General features: G+C 55.5%; 3 protein-coding genes across 3 annotated transcripts in view; 2 read left to right on the forward strand and 1 right to left on the reverse strand.

The window, feature by feature from the left end:
- Positions 1-153: 153 nt before the first annotated feature.
- Positions 154-2,471, forward strand: GUITHDRAFT_103143 (hypothetical protein; the record flags this gene model as incomplete). Its single annotated transcript, XM_005838147.1, has 14 exons — positions 154-167; positions 476-505; positions 564-612; positions 660-911; positions 968-1,044; positions 1,092-1,146; positions 1,203-1,260; positions 1,314-1,399; positions 1,446-1,534; positions 1,619-1,688; positions 1,742-1,930; positions 1,992-2,063; positions 2,110-2,297; positions 2,342-2,471. 14 exons carry the CDS (start codon positions 154-156, stop codon positions 2,469-2,471), a joined length of 1,359 nt encoding a protein of 452 aa, XP_005838204.1.
- A 133-nt stretch (positions 2,472-2,604) lies between these two features.
- On the reverse strand, positions 2,605-4,547 carry GUITHDRAFT_161650 (hypothetical protein; the record flags this gene model as incomplete). Its single annotated transcript, XM_005838148.1, has 7 exons — positions 2,605-2,875; positions 2,924-3,037; positions 3,083-3,172; positions 3,223-3,276; positions 3,329-3,935; positions 3,983-4,091; positions 4,154-4,547. 7 exons carry the CDS (start codon positions 4,545-4,547, stop codon positions 2,645-2,647), a joined length of 1,599 nt encoding a protein of 532 aa, XP_005838205.1. The 3' UTR covers positions 2,605-2,644.
- A 548-nt stretch (positions 4,548-5,095) lies between these two features.
- GUITHDRAFT_103145 (hypothetical protein) overlaps positions 5,096-10,741 on the forward strand; it is a gene marked incomplete at both ends in the record, with an annotated part of 6,520 nt that continues 874 nt past the window's right edge. The window contains 23 exons of the mRNA XM_005838149.1: positions 5,096-5,278; positions 5,331-5,416; positions 5,473-6,060; positions 6,107-6,489; positions 6,547-6,703; positions 6,750-6,830; positions 6,880-7,009; positions 7,060-7,170; positions 7,231-7,304; positions 7,352-7,403; positions 7,447-7,503; positions 7,556-7,600; positions 7,659-7,736; positions 7,785-7,856; positions 7,927-8,018; positions 8,072-8,114; positions 8,161-8,226; positions 8,297-8,376; positions 8,426-8,600; positions 8,647-8,718; positions 8,764-8,840; positions 8,895-8,994; positions 9,046-10,580. Coding sequence (XP_005838206.1) covers positions 5,096-5,278; positions 5,331-5,416; positions 5,473-6,060; positions 6,107-6,489; positions 6,547-6,703; positions 6,750-6,830; positions 6,880-7,009; positions 7,060-7,170; positions 7,231-7,304; positions 7,352-7,403; positions 7,447-7,503; positions 7,556-7,600; positions 7,659-7,736; positions 7,785-7,856; positions 7,927-8,018; positions 8,072-8,114; positions 8,161-8,226; positions 8,297-8,376; positions 8,426-8,600; positions 8,647-8,718; positions 8,764-8,840; positions 8,895-8,994; positions 9,046-10,580 — 4,337 coding nt within the window. The remainder of the gene's footprint in view (positions 5,279-5,330; positions 5,417-5,472; positions 6,061-6,106; positions 6,490-6,546; positions 6,704-6,749; positions 6,831-6,879; positions 7,010-7,059; positions 7,171-7,230; positions 7,305-7,351; positions 7,404-7,446; positions 7,504-7,555; positions 7,601-7,658; positions 7,737-7,784; positions 7,857-7,926; positions 8,019-8,071; positions 8,115-8,160; positions 8,227-8,296; positions 8,377-8,425; positions 8,601-8,646; positions 8,719-8,763; positions 8,841-8,894; positions 8,995-9,045; positions 10,581-10,741) is intronic.

The following is a 10,741-nucleotide window of genomic DNA, read 5'->3' on the forward strand; positions in this document are numbered from 1 at the left end:
GACTCGGTGACTGCCGCACTGCGGCCGCGCCGACCGTGCAGGGCCGCAGGGCCGGGCCCCGGCGGGCCGGGGCCCGGGCCGTCCCGGGCCCCGGAGCGGCAGAAATCAGTTATGTTGGACTGAAACGTAACGGTGGGACTGGAAAGGATTCCAATGGCGAGCGTGGAGTGAGGGTAAGGAGCGGAGGGAGCGGAGAGGAGAGAGAGGAGAAGGATGTGATCAACTTGACTCGAGATGGCAAGATAGTCGTTCATGATAGGATGGGTTGAAGCTCCAGTTCTACCCTCTCGATGGACTGGATCTACAGAGACTGGTTATGATGAGGGGCTGTTTCAAACATTGGTTCTTGTGCCTGCTTCTGCTCGCTCCATTCGGTTGCCGGGGGCCCCGTCATGCTTCGTACCATGGACAGACGGATACAAGGTGGTGTTCGCTCTCTCCTTCTGTTCAACCAAAGAGTTGACTCCTTGAGCAGTGGCGATGAAGGCCTGGGGGACAACGGACTGTAAGCCTTTTCTTGATGGATTAGGTTCATCCAGGTTGAGATCTTACATGGATGGCAGATCCGATCCTTTAGCTTTCAACATGTGCCTGTTCTGCACACTGTGCTCGGTGATTTGTGGATCCCGTGTCCAGTCAAGAGGCTGACGAGGGCCCAGGATCATGCAAGGGATCAGCACTCGTGGAAACTTCGCTTCTCGGAGCTCATGGAATGGAAGCAAATGCACGGGACCTGCGAGGTGCCAGTGATCGTCAACAGCGGCATCGAGCGAAGACTTTCGCGCTGGATCCGCATCCAGAGGAATTTGAACACTAAAGGAACTTTGCACCCCGCCCGCAGACGGATGCTGGATTCAATCGGGTTCAAGTGGCGACTACGCAGGCATGGGGCAGGGAGGAGACCTAGAAACGTGCGGCTCTCACGTTTGAGAACTGACGTCTAGACTGATCCTGCCCTTGCTGCCAGGAAACGGACCCTGGGGCAACCCTCAGAAGATTCAAATCAGAATCGGCGTTTCTCGAACGTTTGCAACCAGCGATGATGTGAGTGAAAGGTTCTCGAGCTTGATTTTCACTGAAACCACGTATAGGCATGGAGGATCGTTCAGCAAAAGCTTCAATGAAACGATCGAGTCGGTCAGATCGGTGCTATCCTCGCAGACCTACGTTGACCATGAGTGAACGTTGTTCCTTTAAAACAGCCCTTCAGCATCAGGTCCTCCCTGGGACAGAGCAGTTCCAACAGCGAGATGAAGCCGGGTAACGACAAGAGACTCCTCTCTGATCTCCGATCCCTGATGCGCTCCTTCAAGATTCTGCGCAGTCAGAGCGCGCTACTTGGCTGCAGCGTTATGCCGAGCTGAAGGAGTGGCGAGACACATTCGGGCATTGCAACGTGGTAACGGCAACGCCATGCACGTCTCCGCCTCGTTGTGACGCAGCAGTACTCACAGCCGTACAAGTCGAGGGTGGTGGGAGAGCTCGGAAGATGGGTGACCACCCAACGGACCTTCCACCGGCTCGGGATCCTCAGGTAAGTTCAGCTCCCCCTCACTCCTTTGTTTCAAGGCCCTCTTTCTCCCCACCTCCTTCTCTTGCTCGCTCACCAATGACCCAGTGACACGCGACGGAGACTCCTCGATGCCCTCGGGTTCACCTGGGACTTGCACACGACTTCTTGGGAAGAGGTAACGGTGTTGCCCCTGACCGCACCGCCTTCTCTAATACGATGTGCTTGCAGTACTTCAACCTTTTCCTCCTCTTCCGCATCGTGCATGGACATTCTAACGTGCCTTATCGCTTCCGCAATGGGTCTGATTTCTCGCTTCCGAAAGAAATTCATCGAGTCCCGAGGGTCTCAAAAGGAATTCTCATCCCCAACCTTGGAGCCTGGGTCAACAATCAGCGAGCCTTGTATCGCAATGGGAAGGTATCGCAGCTCAAGGCTCGTTCTTGCCGGCGCATCGTCCCTGACGAGCATCTTTCTGCAGCTGTCGGCTGAGAGGATCAAAAGGCTCGAGAACATGGGGTTCGTATTCGAGATTGGGTTCGGAAGTTGGAACGTAATTCTCCCCTGCTCTCTATCGTTCAAGTCTGATTGAGCGTCAGGTCTGGTTCAACCGACTCCTTCTTTATAAGATGCAGCATGGCACTGTGGAGATGACGTTTGCGGACAAGAGCTCGCCAGAGGACAGGTCCCTTATGAGCTGGGTCACAGTCCAGAGGAGCAACTTCCACAGCAGCTCTCTCTCTCAAAAGAGGCGGCAATTCCTTGAGAGCATCGGGTTGCGTGCGAGGTACGTCCACTGCCGGCCCGGCGGCTCTGACTCAGTTTGGTAAGGCCAAGGAGGCAGTTTGCTGGGGAGCATCGCAATTTTCAAGATTCTCAGTATGAACACTTTAACATGATGGGGGACAAGGAATCTGTGTGGATTCTGCATTCGTGCAACAACACCATCAGGCTCGGATGACAGGATGCTGCATATGTGTGATGAATGTAAGATGCTGCAAGGAAACAGAATAGTGATTAATTAAACATGTCATACAAAACACAAGTTAGCGATTAATTAAACATGTTATACAAGACACATTTCACAAAAGAATATGCGTATGTGATTATGTAAACATGGTATATATACAAAAGTCAGAATTTTGTACTCCTTAGCTGTCTGATTCGTTGGACGAGCGGGCGATTCCTGATATCTTTCTCTGCATCCCCCAGGCACAGACTGCAGATGGTCTGCGGGAAAGCTTTCCGATCGTCATGCGGCAGCGGCTCCCTCGGTGTCATCGCGTAGTGCGCACTCTCAATCTTATCCAGACGTTGCTCGATCACCCCCGCTAGCCCCCCGAGAACCCTCGCTGTTGTCTTCTCCTGCTGAGAGCCGTCAGCATTAGCAGCTCCGTCAACTGTCCACCGAACCTCCGCCCTCCTCCCGCTCTTGCGGGACGCCTCCGCCTCCCTCGCCTTCCACTCGTAGTGCGAGTATCCAGGCTTGTCCAGGTCAACTCGGACCATGTCGCCGCACCTGAAGCACTGCAAGGCCGTCATATGGCTCGTCGACTCTTGTTGTTCTACAACCTGGGCGTTGGGGAGCGCTACTTCACCCTTGTCCGACTTGAGTCGGTTCTGCTTCGCCATCTCCGTCAAGAAAGCTTTCTCCGCCTCTTCCTACATATTCGCGATCATCAGGAGGAGCTGGAAGTCGATCAGTCACTGACCATGGTCTTGATGGCTTCCAAGTATTTCCCTTCCGCATGCAGTTTCTCTCCGTTCTAAAGTGCGCAGCCAAGTCAACAGCAGCTCTGAGGGAGGTAGCAGGGGTACCTTTGTCAACAGCTCGTGCAGGGGGAGTTTGATCCCAGACACGTCCTTGGCGTCAGCTTGCACTTCTCTCAAGTCAATCAGGGGAATGTCTTCGGTCTCCGCCATCTCTGCCTCGTTCGCTGACGACACCGTCACCCGCGAGTTCTGCTTGGAAACTTCTTGGGAGGAGAGCATATTGCGCTTGCGAAACGTGGGGCTCTGCGGCTTCTTGGTGGGCACGGAGATGCGGACGAGAGGCATGTCGTTGATCTTGAGGCGCTTGATGTCGTAGAAGAAAGGTTTCACGTCGGGCTTCGCTACCCCCAGCACCGACGTGCAGTAGGTGCTGCCATGAAGGTCCAACACAAACTCACATATGATGGCTGTGATTCGAACTCGCTTCTGACTCCTCAGGTTCCCCAGCATGGTCGAAGTCCTCGTGATGCAGTACTTTGCTATCGAGTCTTTCTTCGGATCGAGAGGAACGATCGAGTCCCGGAAGTGCGGGTTGTGCGGCTTCACGATGGTGTCGAGCTCAATATCTCCCAGCGTGCTCTCAGCGTGACACTCCATGCGGTAGACTTCGCACCTTGACATCAGGTTGGTCTTGAAGCTCACGGTGAGGTACCTGACGTCTCCTCGTCACCCGACAGCTCAAGCCTAGTCGCTCCTCACCTTGTGAAGGTCGGCAAGGGGATGTATGCCTGAACGCAAGTGATTTTCTCAGGGAACAACGCAGAGGCTTCTTTCTGCTCCTCGATCCCAAACGTGGTATGTATTTCACCTGCATGGCACCAGACCTCCGTCAGTCATCGCGTCGCCACTGCAAGATCATGTCGCACAGACCGCATGATTGCCGAAGCCACAAGATGAGAAGATTGAAGTGCTCGACTGCGACGAAGCAGGGGGACCAATCCTCGCCGTACACAGTGCAGAGGAAAGGCTGTCCGTCAGACCCTCGGGTCTCATGGCACCGGCGAAGGTCTTCCTCCATCATATCGAATGTCACTGGTGTTTCTCTCGTGCTTCTCCGCACCCTCAACTTATCGTCCCCATCGCTGCAGATTCGCGCAACAATGCCCAGGTCGGGAGCGATGAGGAAGGAGAGGGGAGCAGGGAACTTGACGAGGATGTCAGGGTGCTGAGCGAAGAGGAGCCATAGGGACCATGGCGGCACCGCGTGCATGGCGGACTTGAGGTCTTCCCAGAAGGCGCCGGTCCATGCCGCTGTCCCCGCCATGCCAGTGTAGTGCCGTTGCCAAGTTGGTTGGCGGTCGTTTGTCGGGGCCCTTCTTGGATTGCTGGGTAGGGGTAGTTGTATATGGTAAAGGAAGGGGTCAATGACCGGGTAGTGTAGGCTAGGTAGTAGAGGGTGGTCAAATTTGATGTGCGGGGATGCGGGTCAGATGGTAATGGCGGGAGGGAGCAACGGTGCACCGGCAACATGCGGCGGAAGGAAGAGGACGAGACCGCAGGAGGAGTAGAGGAACCATGCCGAGGAAGAAAGAGGAAGCTTTCCATGAGGCCAAGAGGCGTCCTGACTCCCGTCGTCACTTGAGGCAGGGAAGAAACCTCACAAAGAGTTGAACTGAATTCGAACAGAAAATGGTATTTATCACCAGCACGTCCTTGAGATGGTCGGAAGTTTCAGCACCGGGGTGAGCATGATTCACTTACAGTGGCAATATCTACGGCTGTGCAAAAGTTCTGGAATGCTCCTGGCAGGAGCAGCGGAATCTTGGTTCCGTTTGTAGAACCATGGCAGCAGCTTGCTTATGATCGTTGGCGATGAAGAAGCTCTTCAGTAAGATCTCATCAACACAGCGTCCTTCGAAAACTACCAAGGCCTCGTTGTTGCTGAGAAACAACAGACCTGCCGAGAGCTCCGGAGTCGATGATGACGACGTCAAGGAAGAGTCGAGCGATGACGAGGGAGTCGCAGGGGACGCGGCACAGCAAGCAGGGGCAAAGGTAGGCTGCGACTTGTGCTCCTGCCCGGCTCTCTGACTCTAGCAAACATCAGAGTAGGCCCAAGACAAACGACGAAGAACGAATCCAGCGGGGCATTCAGAATGTCAAGGGATGGATTCAGTCCAAAAACCTGCCTGAGTAAGACCTCCCCTCGTTGCTGCGAACGCGCCGGGCTGACCTGCATGTGTCAACAGGGAATCAGACTTGAGTGATCCCTCCAACTCTGAAGAGGATCGTCATGCCGAGGGGCCCAAGTTGACTCTGAAACCCAAAGAGCAAAACCGCATGAAGTTTTCTTCCGACTCAGAAGATGCAGATGATTACAAGCCAGCTGATGATCCATTCCAGGGCTCCGACTATCAGCCAGCTTCATCCTTGGGAAAGAGCGAAAAGAGAAGGAAATCAGAAAACTTTCAAGACAGCTTTCGCTCTATCGAGAAGGTCACTTACCAGCTGACCGACGATTCAGAGTCTACAGACGACAGTGAGCTACTACCTGCAAAGACTGGACTGCTTCATGGTATCAACATCGGGAGCACGATCGACTCAAGAGAAATTGAGAAGACGCTCTCCGTTTACAGCTCGAGCCATTCCACCGTCAAAGCCAAGAGGCAGCGGCATGGGAAGGACGACGTGACCGACAGCAGGCAGACGAGGGATGGCCTGCAGTTCCTGAACGCAGGAAGCTATCAAAGTCAGTCAAGCTATCGCCCAGCACAAGAGCCCCAGCCGCATCGATCATTACGCATGTCTTCGTCAGGATCCCAGGGCTCGGAGTTCAGGTACAGGAGGGATCGACTTTTCTCTCCTTGTTGACTTGGTGGACAGGACGTCCAGGATGGAAGTAGAGGCACCGAATACCTCCTCCAGCCGCAAGGCTGCGACCAAACTCCCCAACATAAACAAATCGCGCATGCCTGAGAGTCGTTTTGTGCGGGATGACATCAGCGACAGCTCCGACGGCGAGTCGGAGGGAGAGAATCGTCCAATTCAGAACCAGAGAAAACCAGCGAGCCATCACACCAGTTTACAGCACAGAGACATCGCACGAGAGAGTCGTAGTCAAGAGAGTAGGAGGAACGACTTCGATGCTGCGTTTGATTGGCGGCCGCCGGGCGATACTTTCGGTTCGAGCCTAGGGCGTCCTCAGTCGGCGAACAAATCGCTGAACTCTTCCACTGACTCCGATGTCTTGAAGATTTCGGACTCAAGTGAGAGTGAAAGTAAGTCTGATGGTACCCCAGCGCGTGCCTGAGATGATCGGGTAGGTGAGACGGACTCGTCCTTCTTCGGAAACAGCCCGGCCAAGTTGGGCTCCCTGAAGCTGGAGGGAGTGAACGACTTCGACACGTTCATGAAGACGGTGGACAAGAAAGTCAACAAGGCTGTCAAGATTGAGAAGCGGATCCTCAAGTCTCGCAACCAGTGAGTGCTTGTCCATCTCTGCTTCTGGTCCTGAACTTTGTGGAAGGATGAGGAGCGCGGGCTCGAGCCAGCCGGCGTCGGAGGCGTCGGAGGTTCCGAGTAGGAACGTCATTCCAGTGATATCCAGGTGAGAGTGACCGCATCTCCCGCAACGTTGTAAAGTTCATCCTGTCCAGCTCGATCCCTGCCAAGAAATCAGCAGACTTGAACTTCGAGAGGTTCTCACGGGCCAAGGAGGCGAGCACACCAACAGCGGCGCCACCAGACCCTCTTCTGCAGTCCTCGGTCGGTATGAGGAGACAGAAGGTGAGATTCTGAAAATGTCACTTGATGTGAGCCTGATACCCTTTCCCCAGCTGGATCAGATCAAGCCTGGGCATGGATACGCTCCTGCTGTGGAGATGAATGGGAAGTCTCGTCGACCAGACACTTCGCACGATGAGAAGAAGATGGCTGAACAGCTAGAGGTGAAGTGAAGAGGACGAGGTACGGTCAAGTACTTGCAGGAACTGAATCGGGCGAGCCAGGAGATGGAAATGCTACAGAGGCAACAGAAGGAGGCCGCGCAGAAAGAACGAGAGCAGAAGGAGATTCTTGATAGGTGCAGGGCGATGATGGTGTTTTCCTGCTCTCAGCAGCTGCCGACAGGTTGAAGAGGGAGAAGCTGAGACGAGACAACAAGCACAAGGAGCAGAAGGAGGTCGATCTCCTCGCTGCCTCATGCGATCCTGACGGTCCGGCAGGAGCTGGAGAAGTTGTGGTCCGAACAGGCGAAGCAAGATGACGAGCGATTCCGACGGGTGAGACCCGATCCATGGGCATGAACGCGCTGCTGGGTTGATGTTCTTGCAGGAGAAGGAGATCGAACGACTCAAAAGCCAGCTCAAGATGAAAGAGGTGCCGGAGGAGGGAGGGGATGGAAGAAGAGGGGAGGGATGAAGTGACAAGCGGGCAGGACAAGGAGAAGATGCAGAGCGAGGAGCTGGAGCGGCTGCGGAGGGAGGTAGCTGAACGGGCTCGAGCGGATGCTCTGGTGGGGGAAGGAATCAAGTTTCTTTTCCCATTTGACGCAACTGAGCAGGGGGCCGCTGAGTTTGACAAGCTGGTCGCCGAGAAGCACAAGAAGCTGCTGGTTCCCCAGGTGGAGCTGCAGGTGGGGAGGCTACCGATGCTCAGAGCGTCACCTTGCAAAGGATGTGACGAGCTGATTTGCACCTGGGCAGAGAGAAAGTCACCCCAGTCACCCGAAGCCGATGGAGAAGGACTGGCACGGGGATCGTCAGCAGGGGCAGGAGCAGTCGCATGCTCGCCAGAGGTCGTCCCATGAACGTCTCATCCTCTTTCAGCCTGAAAGCTCTTTCTCTTCAGCTTTCAGGACCTGCCTGCTCAGTCGGAGGATCTGAGTTCGCAGGTGACATGCCACCTGTTTGTCTCCTGCCCTTGACTGTCAGCGGCAGATTCAGCACTCTGAACTCCGTCCAGTCTCAAGGCAGCAGCGGCTGAAGCCTCTGGAAGAGAGCAAGGTAGCCTCCTGCTGCTGCTGCTGCTGCTGCTGCTGCTACCACCTCTTGAGCTCACTTGTCTTTTATGCAGAAGGAAGAAACGAACGAGAAAGATCGCCCGACGACGAGCACAAGGAACCAGCAGATGCTGCATGCGGCCCTCAAGGAGCGGTGACATGCCGCGACACTAGCTGGTTATGAGCCTCACTCCTACCTCAAGGTTCCGCCCGCAGGTCATTCCGGGCTACTCCAGCGCAGCCCCGGGCGGGCGGGAGCAGCCAACGGGTGCGGAGGATCCTCCCCAGAGCTACAAGAGCGTCGCAGCGGCGAGTCATGAGACCCTGGCTGAGATCAAGGCCAAGAGGTCTGCTGCTGCCCAGCTGAAGCAGGAGAAGGTCTTGTCGTGCTTGAGGAGGAGGCTGCCTTGTGATGGGGCTGCAGTTCAAGCAGGAGCATCTCAAGTCGCAGGCCGGGATTCAGCATCACATCAAGTCGGCAGTGAGAGCGCATGAGGTCCAGCGATGATGCTATCCGCTGCGAACCCTGACGACAGCCCAGGACGAGCTCAAGGATGCAGTCCAGGAGGCGCGGAGCAAGGCGGAGCTGCAGGAAGCGAGGGTGATTCTTAAGGAAAGGTGAAACAAACCGAACCTTCAGAGGATGTTGCTCTGTCGCTGACGTGTGAGCAGCGCGAGACCAGCTCCTCCGTCTATCAAACTGGACACAAAGTTCGTGGAAGACATGAAGAAGCTGGAGGAGGAGAAGCTGGAGCTTGAGAGAAGGGAACAGGTGTCTTGTACTTTCATTCTCCTTGATCGTGGGCTCACCCAGCATTCTCAGTTGCAAGAGGCTTACATTGAGCAGCTCAAGTTCGAACAGCAGCAGAAGTTGGAAAGGGAGGAGGCGAAGAGGAAAACGCTGCAGAAACTTCGCAATGAGAACCAGATCATCGACAAGATGCTGCGCGAGACAGACAGCTTGGATGGAAGGCTGATGAAGGAAGTTGGGACGTTGGAGACCCTGAAGGAGCAGTTCAAGAAGAAGCAAGAGCTGGCGGACAAGCTGCGAGATCAGCAGGAGGAGCTGAAGAAGAAGCAGGAGGAGAGGGAGAGGGAGCTTTCCACGCTGAAGCACGAAGTGAGCAAGGCAACTAACTCCGCGGGCATCCAGCTCCTGCAGATGGAGAGGTTGAAGCAGATCCAAGAGGAAAGCAGGAGGCTGCAGGAGGAGAAGCAGCAAGAGCTGCAGCGGCTGAAAGAGGAGATCCAGATGAAGTCGAGCATCGATGCCGAGGCCCAGGAGCTGGAGCGGCTGAGGGAAGAGAAGAAGAGGATTGAAGAGAGTCAGGCGGAGGCCCGCAAGGCGTTGGAGCAGGAGCAGGAGATGCTGGAGAAAGCGATGTCAGAGCAGAAAACCATCGCTGAGGAGTTTGAGAAGCTGCAGCGGGAGAAGAGGAGACGCGAGGAGCACGAGATGGAACTCCGGCGCTCCATGGTGCAGGAGGAGCGAGAGATCGAGCGGTTGAAGGAGGAAGCCGAGAACCGGAGGATGGAGATAGAGAGGCTGCACGAGGAGAAGCAGAACCACATGAAGGTGCTGGAGGGGCAGCAAAAGGACCAGCTGATGAGCGAGCTGGCGGAGCTGAAGGAGAGGAAAGAGAAGGTCATGAACGAGGAGGCTCGGCTGAGGAGCGAAAAGCGGGAGCTGGAGGAGCTGAACAAGAGGAGGGAGGCTGAGCTAAGACACATCGAAGAGCTTCGGATCAAGAGCGACGAGCTCGAGAGACAGCAGATGCAAGCCAAGCTTGAGGAGGAGCGGGCGCTACGGGAGAAGGAGGAGAGGGAGAGGGAGCGGCTCCGCGCCAAGGAAGATCGGATCCGAAAGATGCTGGAGATGGAAGCTGAGAAAGCGAAGCTGGACATGGAGCTGGAGAGGAAGAGGAGGCAGGCTGAGATAGACAAGCTGAAGCAGGAGATACAGGACAAGAAGATCACCGAGGAAGAAGAAGCAGCAGAGGAAGAAGTTGATGCCAATGAGCAGAAGATCAACGACTGGCTGAAGAGCTCGCAAACAGGTGGTCCTGCTGGAGGAGGAGGAGGAGGAGGAGGAGGAGGAGGAGGAGGAGGAGGAGGGAGAGCAGGAGACATTACCGAGAGGTCGATGGGCAACTCGTCGGCGGGAGACGGCGGCATGACGGACAGGAGTGACGCAACCGACGGGACGATGACGAGCCGAGGACCTGCGTCGCAGTTCAAGCTTGCAAGGTACGGGAAGGTGAAGGAGCTGGAGAAGGTGATCACAAGGGACAACGTGGACGATCGAGACGACAAGGGCAACACCTGCCTGCATCATGCGTGCATGCAGAATAAGAAACGGTAAACCTTCTCCCTCCTCTTCTCCTCTTCATCTTCCTTTCTCCCCCTCCCCCCCCCCCCCCAAAAAAAAAAACACACTCCCTCTTCCGGGTTATTTTGATGATGTGTCATCGGGTGCTCGATTCAAAAAGCCCTGGATCGGGGCGCGTCGGGGGGGGCCC

Source organism: Guillardia theta (assembly GCF_000315625.1).
Source record: "Guillardia theta CCMP2712 unplaced genomic scaffold GUITHscaffold_12, whole genome shotgun sequence".
NCBI classification, from domain to species: Eukaryota; class Cryptophyceae; order Pyrenomonadales; family Geminigeraceae; genus Guillardia; species Guillardia theta.